At 49.5% G+C, this 27,846-nt stretch overlaps 11 protein-coding genes across 11 annotated transcripts; 3 read left to right on the forward strand and 8 right to left on the reverse strand.

Moving 5' to 3' along the window:
- Positions 1–1,077: 1,077 nt before the first annotated feature.
- CH63R_09577 (uncharacterized protein) lies at positions 1,078–1,670 on the forward strand (the record flags this gene model as incomplete). Its single annotated transcript, XM_018304551.1, has 2 exons — positions 1,078–1,325; positions 1,382–1,670. 2 exons carry the CDS (start codon positions 1,078–1,080, stop codon positions 1,668–1,670), a joined length of 537 nt encoding a protein of 178 aa, XP_018156574.1.
- Positions 1,671–3,255: 1,585 nt separating this feature from the next.
- CH63R_09578 (ankyrin) lies at positions 3,256–4,191 on the reverse strand (the record flags this gene model as incomplete). The annotated part of the gene is made up of 1 exon (XM_018304552.1): positions 3,256–4,191. One exon carries the CDS (start codon positions 4,189–4,191, stop codon positions 3,256–3,258), a length of 936 nt encoding a protein of 311 aa, XP_018156575.1.
- A 2,063-nt stretch (positions 4,192–6,254) lies between these two features.
- On the reverse strand, positions 6,255–6,672 carry CH63R_09579 (ankyrin; the record flags this gene model as incomplete). The annotated part of the gene is made up of 2 exons (XM_018304553.1): positions 6,255–6,299; positions 6,358–6,672. 2 exons carry the CDS (start codon positions 6,670–6,672, stop codon positions 6,255–6,257), a joined length of 360 nt encoding a protein of 119 aa, XP_018156576.1.
- A 1,366-nt stretch (positions 6,673–8,038) lies between these two features.
- On the reverse strand, positions 8,039–9,410 carry CH63R_09580 (uncharacterized protein; the record flags this gene model as incomplete). The annotated part of the gene is made up of 2 exons (XM_018304554.1): positions 8,039–8,762; positions 8,947–9,410. 2 exons carry the CDS (start codon positions 9,408–9,410, stop codon positions 8,039–8,041), a joined length of 1,188 nt encoding a protein of 395 aa, XP_018156577.1.
- A 299-nt stretch (positions 9,411–9,709) lies between these two features.
- CH63R_09581 (uncharacterized protein) lies at positions 9,710–10,561 on the reverse strand (the record flags this gene model as incomplete). Its single annotated transcript, XM_018304555.1, has 1 exon — positions 9,710–10,561. One exon carries the CDS (start codon positions 10,559–10,561, stop codon positions 9,710–9,712), a length of 852 nt encoding a protein of 283 aa, XP_018156578.1.
- A 2,336-nt stretch (positions 10,562–12,897) lies between these two features.
- Positions 12,898–13,281, reverse strand: CH63R_09582 (EC41 protein; the record flags this gene model as incomplete). The annotated part of the gene is made up of 1 exon (XM_018304556.1): positions 12,898–13,281. The coding sequence occupies one exon, from the start codon at positions 13,279–13,281 to the stop codon at positions 12,898–12,900; it is 384 nt and encodes a 127-aa protein (XP_018156579.1).
- Positions 13,282–14,731: 1,450 nt separating this feature from the next.
- Positions 14,732–16,271, reverse strand: CH63R_09583 (uncharacterized protein; the record flags this gene model as incomplete). Its single annotated transcript, XM_018304557.1, has 3 exons — positions 14,732–15,105; positions 15,287–15,631; positions 16,112–16,271. The coding sequence occupies 3 exons, from the start codon at positions 16,269–16,271 to the stop codon at positions 14,732–14,734; spliced, it is 879 nt and encodes a 292-aa protein (XP_018156580.1).
- Positions 16,272–17,188: 917 nt separating this feature from the next.
- Positions 17,189–17,873, reverse strand: CH63R_09584 (uncharacterized protein; the record flags this gene model as incomplete). Its single annotated transcript, XM_018304558.1, has 2 exons — positions 17,189–17,722; positions 17,832–17,873. 2 exons carry the CDS (start codon positions 17,871–17,873, stop codon positions 17,189–17,191), a joined length of 576 nt encoding a protein of 191 aa, XP_018156581.1.
- A 1,098-nt stretch (positions 17,874–18,971) lies between these two features.
- CH63R_09585 (Choline dehydrogenase) lies at positions 18,972–21,047 on the forward strand (the record flags this gene model as incomplete). Its single annotated transcript, XM_018304559.1, has 2 exons — positions 18,972–19,498; positions 19,577–21,047. The coding sequence occupies 2 exons, from the start codon at positions 18,972–18,974 to the stop codon at positions 21,045–21,047; spliced, it is 1,998 nt and encodes a 665-aa protein (XP_018156582.1).
- A 2,795-nt stretch (positions 21,048–23,842) lies between these two features.
- Positions 23,843–25,207, reverse strand: CH63R_09586 (Ankyrin repeat protein; the record flags this gene model as incomplete). The annotated part of the gene is made up of 3 exons (XM_018304560.1): positions 23,843–24,263; positions 24,324–24,725; positions 24,768–25,207. 3 exons carry the CDS (start codon positions 25,205–25,207, stop codon positions 23,843–23,845), a joined length of 1,263 nt encoding a protein of 420 aa, XP_018156583.1.
- A 1,321-nt stretch (positions 25,208–26,528) lies between these two features.
- Positions 26,529–26,821, forward strand: CH63R_09587 (uncharacterized protein; the record flags this gene model as incomplete). The annotated part of the gene is made up of 2 exons (XM_018304561.1): positions 26,529–26,551; positions 26,620–26,821. 2 exons carry the CDS (start codon positions 26,529–26,531, stop codon positions 26,819–26,821), a joined length of 225 nt encoding a protein of 74 aa, XP_018156584.1.
- Positions 26,822–27,846: the final 1,025 nt, after the last annotated feature.

Raw genomic sequence — 27,846 nt, forward strand, 5'->3', positions numbered from 1 at the left:
CTACGTAGACTCCAAAACACCGGGCCGATAAGCGATTGTCGTTACATAACTACTCACCCAGCTAACATCCGTCGGCCCATCCAGCACATTGGCTGGTTCCTTGCTCTCCGGCGTGTTGGAAGGTTGGACCTGTCCGGGCTTCCCGCCGGGCTGCTCCGTGGCCGATGAGCGGAATGGAATGAAATGAAATGGATACGCCGAACATCTGCAGGTTGTGAGAGGAACACTTGCATCCTTGTTGGTGAACGCGGCTCCACTCGCGATCGTCGTTGCTGGGGAGGCTGATTGCGCAAAATCGTCGTGCGACATTTGTTGAATTGGAGGGTATAACGCACACGGAGGGCGCCACGGAGGGCGCCGGAAGATAGTACTTATGTGCCGGCCGGCCACTCGGCGGCAACGAAGGGCCTGCAGCGGACTTCGTTTCGTCCCGGGCAGTGGGCTCCGTAGTGGCCTAAGGCGCCCAGGAAAGTGGTCACCAACCTTTCCCAAACAAGAAACCAACGTCAAACCATGTTGAGACAGAATGTCACAGAAATCAAGACCATGCCCGCTCCTTTAGTTTCCTTTTTCATTGCTGTCTCCACTGTACACACCCTAGCTAGTCAACCTTGGTTAGCATTTTTAAAACAGTAATCCCTCAACCCTGGAAACGGCATTAATTAGTTGCTTTTCGTAATCAACAACTCATTTAGACGACAGTGGTCCTTAAGCAACTCCAGGAGTCATTACAAACTTCGGCTACCGGCACTTTTTGATCGACCGGATGGCGGCTTGAGCAGGTATCTGTCTGTGTGAATCCAGGATGTGCTGCCAGGGTAGGCGGTTACACAACGGTTGGGTTCGGCACCTTAGCCGGTTTGGCTCGTTGTCTTCAGAAGAGTGATTTTAGTCATTCTACATAATCTCGAGTCATTGAGAGCCTTTTTCATCCGACGTTCCATTGATAACTCTTTTATTTAACATCGACTTCTTCATTTCCTTGCTCGACTTTGCTGTTGTCATTGTCGGGTTCTAGTTAACCTATTTTCCGTCCAGCAATTCATCTAATCAAATTTTGGCATTAAACCTATCAATATGTACTTCAAACCATTTTCCATTCTCCTCCTAGGTGCAGCTGGTATTACAACAGCTATGCCGTCGCGGCACGCCACTTCTTTTGTTCCCCTGTCAGATATGTTCCTTGCGGTTCGAGCTCCTCAAGCACCAGAACCAAAGCAAGGCACCGCAACCAAAGTAGCTACTACTCCTGAGACTTCAGACCCTCATGACAAGTTTGATCCCGGCGTGGTCACCGGAGGAACAGTCCAATGTCTGTCTGGAACGTATGTTGATGTCTACCTGTACGTTTGAAAAGTCTCGTCTCTAACATGTCGTGCAGAGCTCCCTCCAAGACAGACCAATTAAAGGCAGAGCTGGCCATTTGCGGTGGCATCCGGGCCCCTATCAATAACTGCCCAGGAACGGAGCAGAAGTCGACTGGTACTGCGGGTCAAGCTTTGTGGACTTTGGAAGCCGCCGAGAATGAGAAGATCAACATCTTCAAGGGCACATGGGAGGAATGCTGTAACGCTGGTCGAGCTACGTGCAAGGGGAAGGCTTTTTCTTTGCAATGCGAGAAGGGTACAGACAAGGGCAACCCAGTTACCATCACGCTGTCAACGACGTAAATTGCGTTAACATGGGAAACAGCGCTGGAATGAAATGAGTCATTGAACAATTGGTTGCTAGTCAAAGCATAGTATTCCATCGGCTGCCACTGGATCCCATTCCACCCAAAAGGATTAGGATCCATCATCATACACCCACCCACGTTCACCCCGCTCTTCAACCTATCCATGACGAAACTGACACAGCCCTCCTGGCAGACTGTTGCAGGCTGACAGGCGGGATGGGCTGCGCGTCAACAGGGCCAAAGGCCACAGCTGTGCGGAGTGGCTTCACGTGGCGCTGGGCTGAAGGGCCAGCGCGAGGGCTGCTGACTTACACGGATCTAACGTGTAAGGAAGCAGGGAGCAAGTGAAGCAAAAGGCAAAAGGCAAAGCAAAGCAAAAGGCAGGTGTGATCAAGTAAGTCTCTTCATAGTTGAACCTTCCTTATGGAAGATTCACGGTGTGTGAGACTATATACTCTATGGACAGGTGGATCTACACCTGCTGGCAGTTGATAACTACTGTGCACACTTATGGGCGTGTGACAGAAACATCATTTACCACCATGCTTTTTTCATGATATCGTACCTAAAACTAGCATTTCAATCGATGGTGCAATGTCTTCTAGTGATTCTGATGGGTCCGGCGCGTCCGGCTCGTCCGGCAGCTCCGTACGTAGTTGTACCCCATCGAGCACCAGATGACCAATACTAAAGAAGTAATTAATAACATAACTAGAAGTAGATCCTGTTCATAGGTTAATCTAAGACTAGAGTAGACAGCTAATAAGGGGGGCATATAAGATAGATACAAGAGTTCTTTGTAGCTTAGCTAGGGCGTAATAAACTATATATTAAAACTATATAGTATAGAAAGGACCTAAGAAGTGCAGTAATCTAGGGAAACACTTCAGTCCTCTAAGGCAACATAAGATGCCTTCTTAGTTAACTTAAAAAAAACAAGGCAAATTAGGCTTATAAGAAGTCCTAATTAGCCTTACTTTTACAAATACTAAGGCGCCTCTATTTAATAAGGGCTAGCGTTTTAGTAAACCTGCAATTCCTAACGAAGAAGAGGTCTTCCTAATGCCACTGCTGCAGTGGCTTTTATAATAAACAAATGTGCACTAGAAGGAAGAGATGCCTTAAGTGTAGCTCTCTTTCTCAGACAATTAATTAACACTGGGCACCCTGCAGCGGCATTAAGGGCTGTAATTGCCCCTTTAAATGCATGTTGTGCAATGGTCCCAGCGCCGCCTTTGATGCGACTTGCCCTACTAAACCTAACGTATTAAGAGGCATGTGGTCTAGAGGAGTACTAAGGAGCAGCTAAGAGCCGTCCGGGCTAAGGGAGGGAGATCGTCAAGAACTGCGACCTAGCAGTTGCATTAAGAATCCTAAGAAGAAGGAAAAGCAATAGACTTTTGTCTAGTACGTAATATATACAGCAGGGAAAGACAAACCTCTAGAATCCTGCAAAATATACAAGCAAATGTAGCAAGATTGAAAAGCAATAGTACTCATGGGTGGTTTTACAGACATTGCAAATCAATAGCCAGGCACCGGGAGTCTTTAGTCTCGTAGGGGTGTGTTGTTCCATCTAGTTACTTGGTTTTGACTTCTTCGTTGACATGTGTTGGTTCAAGGGCTCTTAGAACCCTCCTTCGAATCTGGTTTAATTCAGTCTCGACACCCTCGCGTATTTGGTTCGCCATACTATCCTCAATGGATTCGCCGCGCTCGTTCTCTTCGAATTCCTCTCTACATTCCTTTAACCATTTTTCCTTAAGGTCCTCCATCTCATCACACACGTCCGGCATTTGCTTCTCGAGAGCATCGCACCTAGCTTGAAGTTCGTCAACCGCAATGTCGAGATTCTCCACGGTCTCCACGTTTCCAGATTGACCATCTTCTAATTCACCGCATTTTCTCTCCAGCTCATCGCACCGCGCTTCGAGCTTCTCATTACGTTTCTGCGATTCCTTGAACATCTGTTGTAGAGTATGAATTTGTTGCTGTTGCTGCTCAAGCACATGCACTAGCCGACTGTCCAGACCGGCAAACAGCGATCGCTGCAGTTTGTCCGGGCGAGCGGCGTCAAGCGTAGACGTCGCTGCGGTGCATACGGCGGCGGTAGGTGCACGTTTTCTTTTGATGGGTTGCACGTGGGTATCGGTGTTTCTCAAGGGGAAGAAGACACCCTGAGAGGGCTCCAGCACATTCTTCCGCCGTTCGGTATCGCCATACTCGGGCGGGTCGGGGTCGCGGTCGCAGTCGGGTCCGAGGCTTTCGGCGACGATGGCTGCGGCGTCTAACCCGGCCTTCAGCGACTGTCCCTTGCTCGAGCATTCGTCGTAAGGCGGTGGTGAGCCTCGGTCAGCTGGCACATCCTCAAAGGGGAGAGTGCTGCCGCACGATGCAGGCGTGGCCGGAGCTGGGGAGCTGCAACAATGTTCCTTCGTGGACAGAGGGTCATGGGCTGGTGGTCTGCTGTGAACCTTGCCGCCAGCGCCATGATACAGCCTGCGCACATCCACCATGCACTCATACGCATTCTTGTCATTTTCCGTCAAATGTGGAAAGTCTTGAATAGCCCTTTTGTATTTTAGAAACGTTTTTCGCCGCAGGATATCGTGCCGAAAGTAAGTCAACATACCCACTTTTGGAACACCCCCTCATTTGGAACACCCAGAATGAAGCTATCCCCAACATCACCACCATCTTCAATTAATTATTGACTAGGCCTAGATGCCACCACAATACAGCTTTCAGCTTCACTAGGGGTATCAGAGTCGCTGGATTCATCTGTGATATCCTCTTTTTCGCCAGCCTCAATCTGAGCCTTCTGGATGTCCTCAATATTGGCGAACTTGGTGTTTGGGTCGATCTGGACTGTCCTTCTTTTCCTTGCTGCAGTATTGGTGACTTGGGCCTGCAGGAGCTCCAGCTTATGCTGGGCAGTAGCCAGCTCATAGGCCTGCTCGCTGAAGCCTTTTTTCACCTTCCGGAATAGAAGGCGTTGAGTGAAGGCATCATTCTCTAGCTCTGTGAATAGCTTCAACTGCCCAGCCAGATCCTTCATCTTCCTTGGCGTCGACCACACTACTGCAGACGACGCAGATGCCCATCCTTCAGCTTCCTTGCCTTCCTTGCCTCCAGACTGCCCTTTGCTGACCTGATCTGAAGATGCTGATGGCTTTGGTGTTGTTGGGAGTAGGAGGGAGCTCATCAGAGGCTTCGCCATAGAGACAGGCCATAACCCTGTCCATTTCCAACCACTTCTGATGTTCTGCATCGTCATACCTGCAGTACGAGCCTTCTGATAACAGCCTATAAAGTTCCTCTTGCCTACAATAGTAGAGTCATTCCACTGACTAAGGTATCCAAGCTCCTTCCTATAGGCTGCCTTTACAGGGCTGAAGACTGACTGGTCAAGTGGCTGGAGCACATGGGAGGTATGTGGTGGTAGGAACAATAGATGGATGTTATTAATATAGCAGAGCCACATAAAGTCCGTCGTTGTGTGACTCCCATGGCCATCAACAACCAGCAGTCTGGCCTCCTCCTTGCCCTCCTGGCCCTCCTTGCCCTGGGAGGCAGTCTGAGGGATAGTCTGAGGGATGAAGACCTTCTGCAGCCATTCAACTGCAGTGTCGTCTGTAGTCCATCCATTCTCTGTTGCAGTGAACTGCCATCCTTCATAAGGGCCAAGGTCTAGAGGAAACCACTGCTGCTGGACTGTCTTGCCCTTATATATAATGAGGGGATCAAGGGCATGGCCCAGGGCAGAGATGCATTCGATGATGGATACCCATGCCCTTGATCCAGGCTGTTTCTTGCGTACAGACTTCGTCTCAGACATGCCCAGCACCAGCCCATTAGATCCCTGGCCCTCAAGGATACCAGTCTCATCCATGTTGTATCTATTGGATGGTTTAATGCCCTTGACCTCTGGTATGGCGAGGAGTTTGAACCAGTCCCTGATAACCTCAGTAGATGCTCCATTAACACGTCTAGAGTCAATAAGGCGACTTCTCTGGACCTTGATAGATGGGTTTCTCTTTAGAAAGGCATGGATCCAGCCCTTTCCTATAGGCTCCTTGTCCCCCATAGCACAGAGGATTCGTTCTGCGAATGCCCTCACTTGTTGATGGGTTGGGGCAACACCAAGGGCATGCTGGATTCGCACCCATTCAGCCAACTTAGCCTCCTGGTCAGGGGAAAGCCTCTGAAGGTCTGAAAATGCTGCTGCCCTTGCCTGGGTGCCTGTGAGACGGTTGTGGAGGGTGGTAATTGGGATGCCATATTCGCGGGCTGCCTTCCTTAGGCTTTGGCCGTCTGAAACAGCCTGGATTGCCTGATTGACTTCATACTCGGTATACTGGGCCATAAGGCAGGAATAAAGGTCCTCTGAAAAAATGAGGTTATTTGCATAAGGTATGAAATTGTTGTGATAGTTCGAAGTTGGAGGAAGTAGGAGGCTGGTGGTGGGGTTGAGGCATTTTTAGGTGTTCCAAATGAGGGGGTGTTCCAAAAGTGGGTATGTTGACTTACATGGAAAACCGCGAAGCTGTCGCAAGGGACATGAGTGATGCCTGTGTATTCAAGACAGGTTCGCCAGGCATGATGTTTCCGGTGTCGGAATCGACTGGTGTGATTAGGTCGATGTTACCGTCCCGGTGCAGCTGGAATTGAAGACGGGTTACCGATTGCATGCCATTGAGTCGCCGGCGGACAGCTTCGAGGTAAGGCGGACTCGGGCTGTTGGTGTTGGCTTTGTCATGGAGCGTTTTTTCTAGCGACTCAATACAGTTCGCTCTGATCTGTAGCCAAGCCGTGGTTTTGTTCGACATGCCGTTGGAGACTGGAAAAAGACGAAAAGAGACGAAGCCGAGGGAAGAAAATCGGGCGCGCAGTTGGAAACACGGCTCGATAACTTCAGGCGGTTGTCCCTCATCTTCACGCACCGCAATGACTTCGGGGGCATCAAAGTCGAAATCGTCCGAGTCGCAGGGCGGCATATTGAACTCGTTTTCGGTTGGTCTCTTCTGGGGTTAAACACATAGAGAGGGGCGTGTACACAGCCGACAGCAAGCAGAGGAGAGAGGGGCTGGCGGATACTTTTACTTACGGTTGTGCTTGCATCGCGTCCTTTTCTGCCCTTCGCAACAAGTCCTTCGCGCGGTCCTAATGGAGAAGAAGACGCATCCGGCAAGATCCCGAACCTGCTCAAAGTGCATGGGCGCAGCTATTGTGCGAAGAGTAGAATGACCGGGGCGTCTAGTCACGAACTCAGGCGTAAAGCTCTGCGACTGCTACGCTTCGAATTGGTTCTGACGGGAACCCGGTCCTCCTCGCACAGTGAGTCGCGCCAGCAAGTGAACGGTCGGAACGATTAAGATAGGTCTCTCTCCGGTAGGAACGCGCAGGAGGAGGTACTGGTAGGCGTGCGTGGCGAGGAGGGGATAACGTTGGAAGTAGGGTTGATGGCGGGAGGAGACAGCGGAGAAGGCTGGAATCCAGGAGGTAGAGCCAGCCTCAAGGATATGTGGGCGCGGGATGCGGTGGCTTGTTATTCCGTGGCCGAGACCACGATCCATTGGTAGGTGGGGCCAACTGAGGGCACCGTAGGTTACCTGCTTAGGTAATTGCTCAACTGACTTGAGACGACCCAGACTGGGTTACCTAATGGGTTCACGGGAACGTGCCCGTGCACGTGCTGGTTTCACGGGCACTAAGCAAACGCGACAAAGAGAGGTCGCGTCGCGATGGAGCACACGGACTCGGCTTCTGCAATTTCTCTTCCCACCTCCACTTGGTTGAAAGATGTGTGGATACAGTTCATGCAGTTTCAGCTCTTTTATTTAATAGCGACTGTCTACCCCCCAAGCAAGAACACAAATTGCGGCAAGCTCTATTCAAGTAAATCAACAACTGGGCAGCAACGAAAGGATATACTTTCACGACGGGGCGATCAACTAAAGAGAAGAGTGGACAACAGATAGTTACAAATACATGCGATCGTTCCTATCGACCCCTGGATGCGTCGAGAGCACGACAAAGACAGACCTCAACCAGGGGAACTAGCTGTCAGGAGTCTCTAGACTCGAGACAAGACTACGTAGAGTCTAAGATACCAGGCTAATAAATAGTTCTTATTACAGAACTACTCCCCTAACTAACATCCGTCAGTCTATCCACCACATCACCAAATTCCTCAACAGGATCTCACGCACTTATCTGGCCTCTTAAGCATCATCAAGCATCAGTGTAGCTCCCAGAGACATTAGAACGCGTATACGCCAAACGACCAACCTTGTAGTTTATCTATTACATCTGACATATTCTATTATCATCCTTTTACAGGCTGCAATACTACACAGGTCTTTACTTAATAAAGTTTACAATATCGCAATCATTGTCTGCATCAAACCTCTCCACCTTATCCTTTAGATGCGCCATCCACGTGCTTCTCGTCCCGTCCTTTCCAGCTTCCCCCGACATGGCGCGCAAGACTTTGCTGTCCCGGACGACTGATGACAGGGGCACCCAGCCACCGAACTGCAGCTCCCGCAAGTATACTACCTGGGCGCGATCCGAGTACCCAGACATGCTTGGCGGCTCGCTGCGGGCTGGGAGGCTGATGCCGTCACTCTTTTGGTTTGTTGCGTCCTCGGACGAGAGCACGAGCGTAGCCACTACAGCACCTGGCGGTTCTGAGAAGTCGTCATCGTCCGCCTTCATGCCGCTGCTGGACTTATCTGAAGGTTTGCCCTTGGTTGCCTTGGTGGTGGACTTGCTGCCTGCAGTCTTTCTACTGCTGTCTGCTTTGCTTTCGCCCCTGGAGACAATCTTCTCGGACTTTCTGGCTGGTTTCTTACTCTCCGGCGTGTTGGAAGGCTTGACCTGTCTGGGCTTCCCGCTGGGCTGCTCTGAGGCCGATGAGCGGAATGGAATGAAATGAATACGCCGATCATCTGCAGATTGTGGGAGGAACACTTGCCCCTTGTTGGTAAACGCGGCTCCACTTGGGGATTGTCTTTGCTGGGGATTCTGTTCCAGTAGTACCACCTCCTCTAGACACCAGAGACGCGCGATCCGACTCCTCCACCTTTGTAAACAGTGGCACCCGGACAACACGGAGGAGTCTGCTGCTCTGGCACGCGTACACATGTCCCCAGTCGTCGGCGCCCCAGTCCCACGTCAGCTTCTACGGCAGCGGTGCAACCGTAACAGGCTGGGAGGATACGCTTCCATTGGCGGGGTCTATAAAGGCGAGTCGCTGCAGCAGGCACCATGTCTGGTAGATTAGCCGCGGTGGGCTGCGGGCGGGTTTCCGCTGCGACAGCCGATAGGTTGACACGCGAAGAAGCAGGTCCCTGATCCGCTCGCCTGCGGGCTTGCGGTTTTGGTCAAAGACGCGAAGTCGGGTGCCGTCCAGGCAGGCGATGTGTAGATGTCGACCCTCAGGGGAAAAGCGTACTTGGATGCTGAGATGGCAGACCTTATTGCTGGCGCCTAGGTTGCGCCTGAAGAAGGTCTTCTCGGTCGGGGAGAAATGAGCAAAGACAAGCTTGCTGCCACCGATGGGCCAGACAACGATGGGCCGTCTGGGGTGAATTGCGGGCGGGGAGGCGAAGAGCAAGTTCTTGGACTTGTACGCGAAGTGGAACGTGCGGATGGGCTTCAGGGGGTGGTCGGAATGCGCCTCGGTCTCTTCTACGTCCACCTTGGTGACATTGTGGCTGTTGTTGGTCATTGTCTTGGCTATATTGAGAACTACTAGTTTGCAAAGATAGGTGGACTTGCCTTTCCATAATCTTGTGGTTTGCGAGGACCTTGGATTAGTTCCTAACCCTAAAAGATCCCTAAGCCTACTGTCGCTCTCGGAGGATGAGTCGCTGTAATTCCAGTCGCTGGTCAAGTTCTCTGGTACATCGTCGCTAGCCTCGTCGTTCGCCATGTTCTTGCCCTTGCGGAACTCTTCTCGTCATCCTTAAACGAGTCGTCTTGCTTAAATTCAAGTATTTGTCTTGTCATCGCTTTAATTTTAACACCCTAAGTGTTCATTATGACAGCTTCTGTCAAGAGCTTTTCTTTGAGAACGACGTTGCCATCCGTATCCTTACTGAGGCTTTCATCGCTGATCTCTTCCGTATTCATAACCATCTCATGGAACTGCCCACGGATGATAGCTCTTCGGACACGCTCATCTGCTGTCGTGCCGTCCGGACACCTGTCGTACTCGGCCAAGACCTCGTCAGCTAAGTTAGCGTTCTTCTCTGCTTTCTCTTCACTGTTCAAACATTTTTGAACACGTTGCAAAAGCCTCCCGCGGATGGGGTCGCTGTTAACCGGTTGCTCCAAAAAGCGGTCCGCAATGTCACTATCCCACTCATCATGATTGTCGGAAGCCTCCGTGGGGCTGGCCCAATCGTCGTTATCGCTGAGGTCATTGATCTTCGGCCCGTCGGACGACAGCCAGTTGCTCCAAAACTCATCATCGGGGCCGATCACGTCGGACTGCTCTGTTGTAGACCCCTCGCTGTATGACTCTCGAGCGGAGCAGAGGGTGCTTGCGTTTCCGGCCGACTCAAGATCCGACTCGTGTTCTTGTAGTAACGTGTTAACCTTCAGCCCGTTCAAGGCCGACACCCCATCTGTGGTCCCTTGCTCTGTTTCGTTCGTGTAATCCTTGCTCGCGTCGCTTCCGCAGGCAGACCCCCGCGGCGTCGAGTCTAAAGAGTCAACGCTCTCATCATCGCTATCGTTGTCGTCGTCGCCGGCTTCCTGATCGGCCCTGTAGCCCGAATCATCCAGCCCCTCGGCCAGATCCTCTTTTGAAATGTTGCCCCGTCTCGCAAGCGCCAGGAAAGCCTCCCTGTGGTCCATCTCGACGAAAAATTCCATGTTGGGCTCCACTCCCTCGAGGGGGACCCGTTTCAGGGATGATTCATTGCGAATGTAGAGCGCTTAGCCCACGCGGAGAAGCTGTCCATCGGAGGAAATGATGCCTACTGGCCTCCGTTGGCTGATGAATACTGTTTTCAGGGGATACTCGTACTTAAGAATGCTGATTTAACTAGTGTAGAACTAATTGGATCCAGTAGTTAAGACTAGTCATACAATGCAAAAAAAAAATTAGCAGTAAAAAGCCTAATATAAGTACTATGCCTTATTCTTATACTATTAACTTAGTAAGGTAGCTTATTTAAGAATATATAGTACTATAGGATTAGTATAGTCTATTAGAGATAGCTTTACTACTATTAAGGTCTATACTATTAAGATTAAGAACTCTTAATTATAGAGGTATTAAACTTTAAGATGCAGGCTTTTTAAATATATATAGTTAGTAAGAATAGAATTCAGAATTCTCCTATTAACTATACTTGCAACTTGTAAAACCTGCAATTTAAATAAATTATCCCTTAATTGTATAAAACCTACTAAAGTAACTAAATTAAATCCTTCTTTTTAATTTAATTAAGCTATATTCTATATACTTTAGTTATAATTATACTTAATATAAATAACCCCTTTAATTTACTCTACCCTCTTAATTATAACCCCTTAGAGGTTGTATAGTAGTTAATAGTAGCTTAAATAAGTACTATTATTAAATAATATAGAGGGAAATTATTATATAGTATTATTACTATTAATACTAGAATAAATAATTATACTATAATTAATATTGCAAGTATTAAATTAGTACTCCTTCTTCTTAATAGCCTAGTAGCTAATTTAAGCCTAATTATTAGAATAAAGTAGGTTCTATAGTAGAGGCTCTACTTCTTTATTAGTAGGATAGCTTAGTAGTAGGAGGACATTTTAAGGATTGCAATAATTAAGTAATACTTAGGCTAGCTGCAGGCTGTAATTTGCACTATTTAGTAGGTGCAGTACAATTGACGGACGGAAGTAGAGATATTATTAGAAGATTATTAATAGAAAACTTAATGCAATTATTATACTTAATACGCCTTACTAAATTCTAGAAAAATAAAAATACATTTATACAATGCGTAGCCCAGAAGGGCATTTTTCAGGGGACGCTCGTACAACTCTAGATTTTTAATAGCTACAGGATAGGTTATTAGTCTTTTCTTAGCGTCCAATTCCGGCTCCAAATCCGGCGTAATAGACTAATGTTCCACGTTCACCTTGATATTCTCTGCGTTAGTAGTACTGGAGAGGGGAGTTAGTAAGTTAAATTGAAGTTATAAATAAGAGTAAAGAAGTGCCTTGTCGCACTAGGATGATTTGATATAGAATAGCTGCACCTTGCCACCTTTAAGGCTCTGCAGGTTATTATAAAAACACAACCTAAGGCTAGGCCCTCTCGCTAGATCCTGCTCCAATTCCATTTTGTAGCTTTTGTAATGTCGACTCCAGCGCAACATACGCCGCATCAGATACAACAAATGATCTTTCCCTAGTGTACCCTCTATAGGCAGAGGTCAATCCGACCCGCGCAAGATTCGCGACGCGATCAAAGAGTGGGGGTACTTTCTGGACAAACAGTTGTGTCACGGTGATGTTGCTTCTGGAGTTGTGCGCCCGTGTCGCTCTCGGAAACGAGACTGGGAAACCCCGCAAGAACCCACATGCGTTCGTTAGCCGCACGTGCTACAGGCTGAACTGCCTGCTTACAAAGATGGATTATACTTGGAGCAGGGTGTAGAACTTGGGCGACCGGACAAATTGCTTAATCTGCCGGTAGAGCTGCCGCTTGTCCTTGCAAGAGTTGTGGCCCGCTGTAGGGGGCCGCTGTTCCCTTCTACTTGGAAAAGGGCCGAAACAGGTTATGGAGACGGATGAGGAGGGGGGTTTACAGATATAAGTTACCCCGCATTCGTACTTTATACTCCGTACTCTATACGGTACAACAAAGCAGTTTTCATTCCGTGGGGCAAGATACCCTTTAAATGCGCAGGGGTGTACCTGTCAGGTTCCCCATTCCCACTTTAAGAACTCTGTAAAATGGGGTTTTTTTATCCACTAGCAATTTGTTGCTGCGGCCGCAGCAGCAGCAGCAAAAGCGGAGCAAAGCGAGACTTGTATTAGTTATTGTGTTGTGTTTGGCTACATACGGGGCTACAAAGGCGAAGGAGGCCCTCAGAAAGTATAAGATCCAGGCCCAGCCTTGCCCTTCCCTAGCAGGGTGACAAATTCAATAACCCTACGCTCTTGAAATACCCTTTGCACAAGCAGCCTCTATCTCGCACAGTTTTAGGTAATGTCTAGCCACCACTACTCCCGATGCCACGACCGAAATAACCGACGATAATGGCTCCATTTCCTCCTGCCCTACCAACACCGGAGCCATCAGTGTCGCAATACCAGTCGTCCTGGCGCAACTGCAAGCTCCTAAAGCTCTGGGGAGCAGAAGCACCTTGTGGTGGCGGCGGGTATTTTCGCATAATTGCGTCGGAGGCGTCATAAACGTCCGGATCGACTTGGGTGTCTGCTGCGAAGAACTGGCCTGAAGTGTGGGCGCCCTGGCAACTCGCGTCCGAGACAACGTTGGTGTCGGCACAAAAGACCTTGGCTTCCGAGGCGCGCGCCAGATAAAGCGCTGCAGCAGCTTGTAACCCCGGCAAGGCGGCGAGGTTTCTTCTTTTCATGGCGGCGACGACTGATCTAGCGCAGTCTAGAGGGTACAGATGGAAGGGATAGAATCTAGATTGTAGCCAACAATGAATAAATAAAGATTTCAAGAGAGAGATGGGAGTAGGCAGAGTGTGAATGTAATGCGGGTTAGAGCTGGGTCACATTAAAGAATGCATTTGTACTTTATAGTGGGTTGCAGTATGACCTTTGGAATTCTACACAGCGCACTAGGTGACAATCAGAATACAGCTGGGATGGAGTTAGTATTGCAACTGTTAATTTACTAGGAATAAGAAACCCTAATAGAGAGTGCTTTAAATTTCGCAGAAAATCCTATGCCTAGATCGACAAGTTATTCTTTTTCCCTTAAACTAGTAATGTATATTAAATTCATAACGCTTACATTATAGCTGAAAGAAAATTGAGTTGGGCAGCAAAGTCCTAGCCGCTAGGTAAACTGTAAAATGTAAGGAGAAAATTCTAATTTGTAAAAAATATAAATAGCTTAAACTGCTAACTGAAGAAATGACTCAATACTTTGCTCTCATTAGCTTATTTAATTTTCCTACATCAGTCTAGGTCTATTTCCAGCCTGTCATTAAACAAAAAAGAATTTAAACTAAAAAACTGCTAGGACCCTACAGTAGCAATCCCACCCTTTCTTACTACATGCACACATTTGCTAATGTATTTCCTAGATGCATTTGTCTACAATCTACCTGTTGGCGATGTCTTTTGCTGGCGTCTGCAGCCAAGAATTCGTACCTTGTGTCGAAGGGACTCCCAACGGCGACTCAATTACTGGGTTCCAATTCGTTGGGGCTTGCAGCAGGTGGGCGTGGATTGCGGGTAGTGACTATGACATCGACGTCAGCATCCAGTCAGACTGCTCTCTGAGACAAAACTGGCCCAACAACCAGGCCATCTCACTTGTTTGCATTCAGGTCTCCCCGGATCCGTCTGCACCTGGGGCTGTTCCAACTAAGTGTTTCTGGGCTCCCGATAGCTTCACTACCAACACCGCATGCCAACTCCCAGACTCATATTGCAATGGCATTGTCAGTGTCTTAGGATGGCCGAGGTAATTGTCCTGCGCTAGCTTGTAGACTTAGATCTTTTAGGTAATATTACCTATCCTAACATATCGTCCACGATGAACTTGAGTCAAGTTCATTAAAAAAGAAAAGCTAGAGTAACCTAGACAGGCTTAAGCAGACGTAAGGGTTAATAACAAAGTGTAAATCTTATAGCCAAATTAACTAGTCTGTCTAGAGTTGTCAAGTGTTTGAGACGAGCACAGCTCCTTACATGGTATCTACATCCCAGTCACCAGCGGATCAGACCACCTTAACTTAGCCATCACAAAGTGCGAAACCGTCCGTGTGTTCTTCTACGCGTGCCGCCATGTACCACCCATCGCTATCATTCATCACACGGCGAGAAAGATTTTTTTCGCACAGCTAGCTAGTCCAACGCGATAGGAACCAGGACCCTGAACGGCGCCTGTCCGGGCAACGTCTGCGCCTTTGAGTCGCACCAGCTCTCCGCCGCCTGGATCTGCGGCGGGTTCGACCTGGCAGGGGCCGTGACGCTCTGGATGTCGACCTGAATCGTGCCGCCTGGCTGGATGGCCACGGGCGTGCCAGGCGTGGAGGAGCTGATCTTGAGGTAGACCTTCACGAGGCGGGAGCTGAGCTTCTTGCTGCCAAGGTCGACGGCCACGGGCGTGACGAGCGCCGCGTCGAGGACCACGGAGATGTCGGCCTGGTCGTGGACCAAGTCTGTATGCGTAGCCTTGATGGACCATGGTGACGGGGGTTTTGAGAGAAGACAGACTCCTAGTTAGCCTCTTTCTTTTCCAAAGTCATATACGCATAAGTATTTCTAATTTCTGAAAATAGAAGAGAAGAGTAGGACAGACTTACGATAAGTAGCGGGCTTTTCAACTGAATTTTTGACGGTTCCCCTTCGTTAGCAAAGAAGCAGAGGGTAGAAACCCAATCTAGGGCGAGGACTTACCTGGAGGTGCATCCAGGTTGAAGCGTGTTCCGATCGTTGTCAGACCTTGGTTCTGCCTCTGTACGGCGATGACCTGGAAGACCTTCTCAAAGGCATTGCCGATGCTCGCGTTCTTCTCCGAGGAATTTTTCCATTGCTCGTACACGCTCTTGAGGTCATCCTTGTTGAAGGGATTCGTCACGAGCGACACTTGGCTCCAGTGCGCGTCGGCAAACTTGGCAAAGATTCGCTCGGGGCGGTAGTCTCCTGGAACCTGAAAGTGCTTCTGGAGCCATTCCCTCATTTCCTTGTTGTACTGACGCTTCTCGGGGGGGTCGAGCGGGTTGTCGTCGTAGGTGTCGATTGCTGCAGAGCCAAGATTGGTGAGCAGGAGGCTCTGGTAGGAAAACTCATATCACCGCCATATCACCGAATAGGACTCACCGGGTAGGATATATAGAGATGAATAGTCATTGAAAAAGGGGGTTGAACTGGAGTTTTACGCACCTAGCGGGACTTTGACGTCAGTGCTGCAGCCATCGAGAGTGAAGTCTTCCGTGCCGTTTCTAGTATAAACGCTGAAAGTCCTAGACTCGACATTACTACGCCAAATAACCATCTTTAGGTCCGAGGCGGAAATGATAAGCTAGGGCGCGTTAAGAGTCGCCGATATTTCGCCCGCAAAATCTATGCACGAGGAAGAAAAAGAAGAGGCCATCAGCATTTGGATCCAGCCAGGTCCAGTTTGGGGTTTCTGGAGCGTCAAGATCAAATGATCTTGGCCCTCTGCTTACTTACCGCTTTGCCCATCAAAGTTTTCGATTCCAGGGTTGTTCTCCTAGATACTAGCCATGGCATTGTTGATCATGCCTTGGGACAGCGCGACGATCTGATCATAGTGATCAAAGGCGCTCATGTCTAGCACCTTCTTGAGCCAGGAGGCATCTTCCGTGGCGCGGAACTGGCTCGATGCCAGAAGCTCAGGCGTGATGGCTGTAGTCGTCATGATGGCAAGAGATATGAAACAAGAGCCCTCAACCCAGGTCTTGAGTTTGAGAAAAGAGTCGCGGTGAAATATTGTGTTGTTATTTTCTTCCACACTAGAGCGTTGCAGCTTGAGGAGTTGAGTTGATCGGGACACAGGTTGAGCGCGGTTCCGCTCCACGGGCGACTCACGGTATTTATATCAACACGAGTCGATATCTTCAGAGAAAGAATTATCGGAACCCCCGTTTCGAAGGTGTTCCTAGACCGAGCTGAGGCTAAAGTATGGTCGGCGGGGGGGTCTGAGTCTAGATCCAAACCACCCCCCGGCTGTGGTGCCACTCATGTAACAGCGCCTGCATGTTCAACTGCCGACAAGTACATATCCAGCTCGTCTGAGACAGAGCTATCGAAAATACTAGTTTGAGCAATCAAATAGTGCGGGATTGGAAGGGGAGTGGCGAGGGTGTGCATGCAAAAGAGGATTGCTTGCGGAGGGGAATAGGTGGTATAAACATTTGTTGCTGATGGCAGTTGCAGAGTTTGTACGTTTTAGATTAAATGAGCATGTGATAATCTGAAGCAGTCTGACCATCCAAACGCAGGAGTTCTAGAGAGCCTTCAAGTTTTTGAAGGTGTTCGTTCCCAGGCACAACAGAGAGGGCGCTTGAAAAACGTGCAGGAAGTACAGGCATCACAGCTACGAATAGGCCGGAATAAGGTACTCAAGATATAGAAACAAAATAGCCATAGCATCTTTTGTCTCCATACAAATTCTGGGCTTCTATCCGGTAGGAGAAGGCCAGTAGAGAGTACATACTATGTAGAAAGCAAAATGATCATAAAAATTTCGACTCGGTACGGTACAGATGCCATGTTTCTCTCGTGGCAAAGAAGCCTCCTCACCTACACATACTTGTACTCAAGCAGAATTAACAACTACTCTGGGGCCAGCTTCTGGCCATCACCTTGAACCTGCCCTTCCACAGCAATATACCATTGGTCCGTAAGCACAAAGTCCAAGTTCCCACTGCCATTCGCCGAGTCGGTAAAGACCTCCAACCTGCCCAAGTCATCTGCGTACTTCAACGTCACCGCACTAGGACCAAAAGCTTGCTCTTTGGTGCTGGAAAGAGAGATGGAGGCTTCTTTGAGGTCTTGACCGCCAGCGTACATCTTGACCGAGGTCACCTTGATGCCCTGGGATCTCGCCAGGTACGGCAGGCGACTCTTGAGCCCACGCATCTGGGCAACGGCTCGCTCAGACTGCGAAGACAGCAGCATGTGCCACGAGTCGGGCGCATCGTTTTTCAAATCAAACAACGCCGTCTGCGTGTTCTTGGCCGCGTCCTTGATGGACGTGTCCAGGCTCTCCTCCACCGCCGAGCGAAGCGTGTCTCCGCCGTCCTTTGCCGTGTAGCGGAGATGGATGATGACATCGCTGATGGTCTTGCAGTCGGAATGCGTGTACGTCTCGGGCAGTCCAGATCAGACAGTATCCCGTCGAAGAGATCATCATGGAGGCGAACGACGTGCTGGAATCCGCGGACGATGCGGATGTGGACGACACCGGCCGTCCGACTTCGAACTGATAGGCCGTCTCCAGCTTCCGAGCCAGGGTCATCGTCGCAAGGTACGCTTGGTAGTAGATGGAACGACTCGAGGCCTCCAGCCAGCCTCAAAGCTTTTCGTTGCTGAACTTGGACCGGAGGAACTGCTGGATCTCGGACTCCGGCCGCTGGGCTCGGGTTCTCAAACAGGGTTTCGCAAGCGCGAATAAATTGACAGGGGTTTGAAGGGTGGCTTGGCGGTAGCGCTGAGGCGGAGCCTAGATTTCGGTAGGTGTGGTGTCCCACAGCCAACGGCCTCCGACCCCCGGCTCCCGGCCCTCGGCGACCCCAACGGCCGGTCTAACCCTAAGAGCCGCAATCGACGAAGAGGCCGTGATATGGCTGGCTAGACGGACCCACTCTGACGGGGATGGATGCGTGTGATCTGATTAGCCCAGCCAAGCCGTCGTCTCCACTTTCCCATCGATAATCCAATCGGCATTTCAATAAGTCCTATCTCCGCTGCCCTCCGTAGCCTCCAATTCAACACCTTCCTATTAGGCCTCTTTAGTCACCAGGCTTTCCGTTAGTAAACGGTTTCCATTGTGGATACTTCCTCCCTTCTTTGCAGTAAATACGGAGCAGAAACCGATGACCTAGCTAGAACACTTTAGAACCAACGACATCTTTTCCACTTTGGGCATTTAAGTCCTTGCAAACAACAGCGGTTTCTAGAGGCGGAGTCTATTCTACCCCGCTTCATCCCTCTCTGACATTTTTAGGTAGGATGGATTGCTCTAATCATTTGTTAAACTTTGAATTTGATGTCCGGCCATCCGAGCTAAACCTCAAATCACACATCATCTGTCTATATTGTATTAATCATACGGCTGTAAATTGCTCAAGTGGACAAGCAGAATTTACAGCGGGTGCGATGCAGTAGAGTCCATTGGAATCCAAGAAAGTCAAACTCCATGACTCGTCCCTACGTCTCGAGAGTGATGTCTATCTTGACGGTGGGGTTACAAGCTCACGGCGTGTGTATAAAGGGATGTATCTTCCATCGATCATGCGGTATGTTTCTTCATGCCATCCAATTATCCTTTTTTCAAGGGGTTTTCCAAACAGTATCTTTCTCGCAATTTAACCGGCACCTACACCATTGTATAACCATGCGCTGTGTGACGCCTTGGAAGGCCGCTTGCGGCTTTGGCCGCTTCCTTTTCATCGCCGGCGTCTTCGCAATCCCAACGACCGCCAACTCGGTCGACACTTACGACTATGTGGTTGTCGGCTCCGGTCCCGGAGGTGGTCCGTTGGCCGCCAATCTAGCCCGAGCTGGGTTTAAGACTCTCTTGCTCGAGGCTGGCGACGACGAGAGCGCTGCCGAGGTCACCAACGTCATGGCGTTGACAAACACTGCTGATACGACTAACATGACCTGGACCTACTGGGTTCGTCATTACGATGACGACGAGTTGACTAAGAAATACCAACATCTAACCTGGAGACTTCCGAACGGAAATCTGTGGGTTGGTCCAGGCAGCTCTGCACCCGCGGGAGCAGAGATAGTTGGCATCCAATATCCCCGTGGCGCTACACTCGGAGGATCGTCCATCGTAAATTCGGCCTTGACTGTACTTCCCGCCAATAGCGATTGGGATTACATCAAAAATCTCACCGGAGATGACTCATGGAAGTAAGCTGACTCAAAACCCTTCATCTTTCTATCTTGTGATCTTTAGGGACTGGGTGAGTTGACGGACCAAACCTTTAGTGCCGTACACATGGGGGATTTATTCATCAAGTTGGAAAAGAATCAATACGTCCCTCGTGGTACCCCTGGCCACGGCTACGATGGGTATCTTGAAACTGTCTTGGGTAACGGGACCGTCCTTCTCTCCTCGCCTCAAGCAACATCGGTTCTGGAGGCCATGGCTGCCGAGGCAGGCCAAGACCCCAAGGACCTGGCAAGCATTCTGAACATCGACCCGAACCAGACTTTGAACCCCAACCGGGACCAGATTACAGGTCTCTTGGGAAACCCTCAACACGCCAATGCCACTTGGGCCCGTTACAGCGCCAGGAAGCGAGTACTGGATACCTTGCGTGCTGTAAACGAGGAGGGCGAGAAGAGGTTCCCCTTGGATGTCCGCCTGAATTCCTACGCTACCAAGGTTCTATTCGACAAACCTCAGGGAGATTCGCTGCCTCGCGCTATTGGTCTTGAGTACCTGGACGGCAAAAGCGCCTTCCAGGGGGACCTCCGCTATGATTCGACAGTCGCCAAGCCTTCACGCAAGGTCTATGCTCTCAAAGAGGTCATTGTTAGCGGTGGATCGTTCGGCTCGCCTCAGCTGTTGTTGCTAAGCGGCATTGGACCGGCTGCCGATCTCGAGGCCCTAAATATTCCGGTTATCGCCGATCTGCCGGGTGTTGGCCGCAACATGCAGGACCACAGCGAGATTGCTGTCATCGGCCACGGTACCCAAGCTTTCGACTACTCCGCTGCTCCTGGCGGTGATCCCTCCCAGTGCACTTATGGGGCCCCTGGTGACCCGTGCCTCGAACTCTACCATCAAGGACAGGGACCCTATACTCAACCCAGTCTCCCGCAGCTGGCCTTCCTTAAGACCAACCACACCGCCGACGACGAGCGAGACATTGCCATCTTCCTCGGTTCTTTCGGATTCCGTGGCTTCTGGCCCCGCAACACTGGACAATCGTGGGATGATCCCCCGACGACATGGGGTATGCACAGCGTCCACATCCACGGAAACAACACGGCTGGATACGTCAAGCTCCGCTCTGCCGACCCAACCGCGACGCCAGAGATCAACTTCCGATCCTTCAGCGGTACAGGCGCCTCGGACGACATAGCCGCCATGAAGGAGTTTCTCGCCTGGGGCCGCCGTGCCTTTAACCGCGTCCAGGCACCGTTTGCCCCTTATAACATCAGCTGGCCACCATGCGCTGGCACTGTGGGTGCCGATGGAAGCTGCTCTGTGGAGAACAGTGACGAAGACTTCATCCGCGAAAACACCTTCGGCCATCACGTGATTGGCACCTGTTCCATCGGCTCCAACTCTGACAAGAACGCAGTCTTGGACTCTAAGTTCCGTGTTCGTGGTGTTTCTGGCTTGCGAGTCGTCGATGCTAGCGCTTTCCCTAGGTCCCCTGGAGCTTTCCCAGTTGCTGGTGTCTACATCTTGAGCGAGAAGGCGTCAGAAGCTATTCTCTTAGGCTAATAGTGTCAAACGTGATGGCAATAGGCCGCCTACGTGACAATAGGAAGGTGGATCCTAGCAACAAATGCGCGGCCTTGATTAGGTAGTATTAGAAATACAGATAGAATGAATCTAGCTACCTTAAAGTAGATTTTTCTTTACTAAGGGACATAGGAAGAGTAGAATAAGGCTATTGATAGTAGAGAAGGATTTGCCCCACAAAACATCTTGAGTGTGAAAGCTGAGTGATTCTTGGGGTCCGTAAGTCAACATACCCACTTTTGGAACACCCCCTCATTTGGAACACCTAAAAATGCCTCAACCCCACCACCAGCCTCCTACTTCCTCCAACTTCGAACTATCACAACAATTTCATACCTTATGCAAATAACCTCATTTTTTCAGAGGACCTTTATTCCTGCCTTATGGCCCAGTATACCGAGTATGAAGTCAATCAGGCAATCCAGGCTGTTTCAGACGGCCAAAGCCTAAGGAAGGCAGCCCGCGAATATGGCATCCCAATTACCACCCTCCACAACCGTCTCACAGGCACCCAGGCAAGGGCAGCAGCATTTTCAGACCTTCAGAGGCTTTCCCCTGACCAGGAGGCTAAGTTGGCTGAATGGGTGCGAATCCAGCATGCCCTTGGTGTTGCCCCAACCCATCAACAAGTGAGGGCATTCGCAGAACGAATCCTCTGTGCTATGGGGGACAAGGAGCCTATAGGAAAGGGCTGGATCCATGCCTTTCTAAAGAGAAACCCATCTATCAAGGTCCAGAGAAGTCGCCTTATTGACTCTAGACGTGTTAATGGAGCATCTACTGAGGTTATCAGGGACTGGTTCAAACTCCTCGCCATACCAGAGGTCAAGGGCATTAAACCATCCAATAGATACAACATGGATGAGACTGGTATCCTTGAGGGCCAGGGATCTAATGGGCTGGTGCTGGGCATGTCTGAGACGAAGTCTGTACGCAAGAAACAGCCTGGATCAAGGGCATGGGTATCCATCATCGAATGCATCTCTGCCCTGGGCCATGCCCTTGATCCCCTCATTATATATAAGGGCAAGACAGTCCAGCAGCAGTGGTTTCCTCTAGACCTTGGCCCTTATGAAGGATGGCAGTTCACTGCAACAGAGAATGGATGGACTACAGACGACACTGCAGTTGAATGGCTGCAGAAGGTCTTCATCCCTCAGACTATCCCTCAGACTGCCTCCCAGGGCAAGGAGGGCCAGGAGGGCAAGGAGGAGGCCAGACTGCTGGTTGTTGATGGCCATGGGAGTCACACAACGACGGACTTTATGTGGCTCTGCTATATTAATAACATCCATCTATTGTTCCTACCACCACATACCTCCCATGTGCTCCAGCCACTTGACCAGTCAGTCTTCAGCCCTGTAAAGGCAGCCTATAGGAAGGAGCTTGGATACCTTAGTCAGTGGAATGACTCTACTATTGTAGGCAAGAGGAACTTTATAGGCTGTTATCAGAAGGCTCGTACTGCAGGTATGACGATGCAGAACATCAGAAGTGGTTGGAAATGGACAGGGTTATGGCCTGTCTCTATGGCGAAGCCTCTGATGAGCTCCCTCCTACTCCCAACAACACCAAAGCCATCAGCATCTTCAGATCAGGTCAGCAAAGGGCAGTCTGGAGGCAAGGAAGGCAAGGAAGCTGAAGGATGGGCATCTGCGTCGTCTGCAGTAGTGTGGTCGACGCCAAGGAAGATGAAGGATCTGGCTGGGCAGTTGAAGCTATTCACAGAGCTAGAGAATGATGCCTTCACTCAACGCCTTCTATTCCGGAAGGTGAAAAAAGGCTTCAGCGAGCAGGCCTATGAGCTGGCTACTGCCCAGCATAAGCTGGAGCTCCTGCAGGCCCAAGTCACCAATACTGCAGCAAGGAAAAGAAGGACAGTCCAGATCGACCCAAACACCAAGTTCGCCAATATTGAGGACATCCAGAAGGCTCAGATTGAGGCTGGCGAAAAAGAGGATATCACAGATGAATCCAGCGACTCTGATACCCCTAGTGAAGCTGAAAGCTGTATTGTGGTGGCATCTAGGCCTAGTCAATAATTAATTGAAGATGGTGGTGATGTTGGGGATAGCTTCATTCTGGGTGTTCCAAATGAGGGGGTGTTCCAAAAGTGGGTATGTTGACTTAGCAGAAAGGCGGGCGTTTCCCGTCAATAAACCATGATTCCCGCACAATCTCGATGTTTTCTGGTCTTGGATGTTCGTACTCATCATTCCTATGAAAGAGTCAGTCAATCATCAACCTCTGAAATGAATTGGAAGGCAAAGATACCTCTGAGCTGGGAACTTCCACACAGAGATTCGTTTGCCATTGTCGCTGATTTTCTCGTAGAAGTTGTACTTGGAAACCTCCAGCCGAGCCCCAGCTCCGTTTGATAAGCCACCTATATCAAGAAGGAAATTGCGGTTCCTCTCAATCGACGTTCCGCTAGTGTAGAGAAAGTTGTTTGCTGTCAAAGCACCCCAGAAAAACTTCTCTACACTCAAATCTTGCCCAATATTGGTAACTCCTAACTTCAAGTGATCGGCCCATTCATTGATAAAGGTCTTGTAATCCTCCCATAATAGCTGCAAGCTCGGTACATCTTTGAGACACTCGTACAAGGTGTGACTTTCGGTACTTTGATCGATGACGGGAGGAGAGGCTTGGTAATGTCGGTTGAGATAGCGGCTCTGATACTGAATTGTGGTTAAGAACCGAGACGAACGTATAAATGACGTCGCGAGATCAATTGTAGCTGCACTCGATCCATTCAAGTGTCTATGCCAGTACTATGCGGCGTATGGAAAGAAGCGCGAGTTCCGGCCAGGCTCATGTTGGCCGTCGATCAAGCGCTTCTGCGACAGGTACTTGATGCAAATGTTACAAATAAAATCAGGACTGAGAGCTGGGTAACCTTCACCAGAATTGACTGTCGTTGAGATTCTGTGCAGAAATTTTGACGCTGAAGAATGGGACAGTTTGATGAAGGCACCTGTATTCCTGTCTTCGGACAGTTGGAATGAGGTGAACGGCGCACAGAGATGCTGGATCTCGTCACCAGTGACGGTCACAAAACTCTCTGCTAAGAGGTTATCACAAAGATCTTCAATGGATATGTTGGGTGACGGCTTTTGAACGAAAACAAGAGCGTCAAGAAGCTCGCCAATTCTTAGAGGCCGCTTTGCAAAAGCTACTATGGAAATGATCTGCCTGAAGCAAGAGAATGTGTCTTGTTAGAAGGCTTCTAAATCTGGGTTCGGAAAGACTCACAAGACAGGGAGAGAGACCACAGTCTCGCCGCAGCGGTAAGTAACTTCAGCATTTCGTAATTTTCCGATTGCTTCGTCGTAAAGATCGCTGACTTCGCTCAAGCTTCTCCCTGATTCGATCAGATTGAAGAGCTGTGAAGAGTTCTCGGCTTTACGCATATGATGGACCAGCAGATTTGCCGTTAGAAAGTTTGATTTCGCCATTTCTTGTAGCTTGGCCGTGACATGCTTTCGTCGAGAATCGCTGACAAGGCTATCAAGAAGTTCGTTCGTCTCATAGCAAATGAACGAACTAACGTCTTCAGCCGTTAAGGACTCGTCGAGTGAAATTTCAACGAAGGAAGAGTCTTTCGGCTCTGTGATCGTCCGCGAAGTCAACCAAAGGCGCACACTTTTACCAGAGCTGGAGTGTGTCAAATCCACAAGAAAAGATACGACTGGTTACAAATTCTTGAGCCGTCCTTCGGGTGAGTGCGCTTTTTGAGTTTGACGCTTGGTTCTTGCGAATGATTCATACTCGTCGAAGCCATCAAGGAAGAAGAGGACAGAGGTGCATTGTGAAACCAAAAACTTGATTAGCTCGTGGATCTTCGCGAGCTTCTTTGAGTCCTGGTCGAGCTTCTTTGCGTCCTGGTCATCTTCGTAGATAAGGGACATAGCCTCAGAGTCAATGCCCACGCCGCTCTTCGTGGCGTGATCAAGCAGCTGTACAGCGACTTGGTTGATGATATGATACTCAGATCTAGGTCTGTCGAAAGCTATCATCAGATAAACCACCGCAGGGCCCCGAGAACTTTGTAGGATTCGGTCAGCGGCAATGGAACTCAGCACAGACTTTCCGCATCCCCGAGCTTTCTTTTGCGGCCCAATTGCGGAACCTGGCATCTTTGAAAAGCCAGTTTCCTGTTCCTGCTTGGTGGTGGCGGAGATTTTGAAGATGACTGATGCGGTTCAAGTCATCGGGACGACGAGGTAGCCATGCCTTTAATTTGACTGAGAAACACAAAGAGCCTGAGGCTAGATTTAGTGACAGGCAATTGACTCCTTGGACTTTTACTGACACTTTTGATAACAAGACCTCCAGTGTCATGACCGACGAAAGTCAACGGCGCTTGATACTGCGTGGGCGATACCTCAGTTCATGTTCAATACAACAAGAACGGGGTTCAATGATCGTACCTTTTCTGATCTTCTGGCAGATTTAATCTCAGAACACAGATCTAGTCCTTGTTGGAGGAAAGCGCCACCTTCATAAAGACCGCTGATTGTACATTGAGCTTGTCATGGTTGTACCCGAAATCGAACACGCGTGCAATGCCGAGATCTGGAGCCAGCTGGTCCGCTGGCCAACAAACCCCATTTTCATCTTCCCAGTCGGTGATGGAACCCCCGCGGAGGCCGTGAACAAGGACAATACTAAATGATTAAGTTAACGGGGTATCTGGAAGTCCAGAGGCTGTAACCCACTTGAATTCATGCTTGAGCGGCCTCGTCTCATTAGGAGGCCATATGACCCTTAGACCAGTGAAGTCTTTAGCCATGTTAAATCAGCGATGTAGCAAAGGGATACGTCCTAGCTTCTCTGAAGGCACACAAATGTCACTCAGCTTGATTGGGAAACATGCTGGTAGACAGATTTTCGTGGACCGGAAAACATGTAGTCTGACTCCACAGATTAAAGGAGATAAAGACGATGATGATGATGCAGAGTGAAGGAAGCTCATGGACGTTTAGGCTGCTATGCATGTCAGCCTAATTATGGCAGGCTTATCTTATGCCGGCTGACTGTTGCGTGTTAGGCAGCAGATGCTCCAATACGCATATCATACGTCACCAGACACGCATTCTTTTAGACGTGCGAATCCCTCGCTAGCCTCGGGTCGCACAACATGCGGGGGCTCTTGCTGTTGGCGGTCAAACACGGACAAAGGTGACTTGGCAGCTGAACAGACTAGCGGTGACTCTCATTGATTACGAGGCCAATGTCCAATGGAATGATTTAGATCTGTCATTTCCTTCGTCCATACCGAGCCTGAAGCGACTGGTCGGACAGAATAACAAGTTTGGAATCCGCAGCAGACCTAGCACCCGAGTTGGGAGAGCAGCGAACAACTGGGAGTCGTTACAAGGTCTTTGATGCTTCACAATTCAAAGCCTTGGTTGAACAAGATGTTTCTTCGCACGTTGTTGAACGACTCCAGAAAGAATGTGGAGAAGATATGGCAGGCGGTGAGTGAAATGCACAAAATGATAGGTCACTAAACTGATGCTGAAGTCTGTCCTGAAGCAATCGACAGGTTTTATGATCCGGAACAGTGGTCCATGGGTGGCCGGAACCTTGCGGAACAAGCCGAAGACGATAATTTTGTTGTGAAAAGTGTCGGCTCGGACCCTCTTGGACGTAAAGAGTTTGTCGTCAGAGATCGATATCGAGTCTACAAAAACTATCTTTTTTTCATTCTCTGGATACTGACAATGCTTTCAAGCTGGGTTAGGTGAATGACCTTGAAAGCATATCTGAAAACTCGTTAAATTTCACCATCACTTTTGCGATAAATAGCTAACATGATAGTAAAGGAGCACGCGACAGTTCGTCTTAAGGAAGCCTACAAAACAAAGGAGTGAGTTGAGGAAGCAAAAGAGTTCTGTTGTCTTCGTCCGCCGAGACTACTCCGAAGATATGGTTCACTTCACAACATCTCTTGTCATCTCTGGGACGGCCCTTCGAAATGCGCTGCGGCTGATATTCAGGGGAGCGGAAGGCTTTGCCCTGACAGAAAGCGAGTCAACGGAGGTACTATCATACAGACTCTGGAGAAAATGGATATACCACTGACATGATTGCTAGCTCGATCCGAGATTGCTCTACTGGGCCCGTCCTGAACTTGAAATACTTGCAGGACATTATGCAGAGCACGATGACAAGAAAGCAGCATTCGAAATGAACTCGGCGTTGAAGTTCATCGACAGCGGGTACAGAGAGATGATTGCTGTTCTTCCCTCTTTTGTGTCGCATTCCATCACTTTCGAATATCTGTGGGCGATTCTCCCGCCAGACTGTCTTGTTGTGGGGAAGGACATCCTCGACTTCGAGGCCATTCTGAATGTCCGAAGCCACAAAGTCCAACAGACTGATGAGGGGATTGTACTCGTCATGAGCGCAGAGATCATTGCCTGGAGCGGAGCGAAAGCTGGTAATGTTTCGATGACACTGTTGATCCGCGACTTTGATGGCATGAGACCAGTACAAGATCTCCCTTATGTACCTCTAAGGTATCATCCGGATCGAGATGCTGTCATGGAGCGCGTTCGAGAGCGGAGCGCCAGTGCCTTGGAGTTTTGGAAGCCAACTTCTGTCCACCAAGAGCATCATGGTACAGGACTGGCTGAAATTTTTGAAAAGGTCGAGCATTATCCTGTATCTCGACGTTTAATGTATTTTCCATTAAGTTCATGAGATGCTCTACTCACGCTTGCTTAGTTTAGCGGACGTACCATCAATGACCCAAAGATGATGGGGCAGA

This window comes from Colletotrichum higginsianum, chromosome 6 (assembly GCF_001672515.1).
Source record: "Colletotrichum higginsianum IMI 349063 chromosome 6, whole genome shotgun sequence".
Lineage (NCBI taxonomy): Eukaryota > Fungi > Ascomycota > Sordariomycetes > Glomerellales > Glomerellaceae > Colletotrichum > Colletotrichum higginsianum.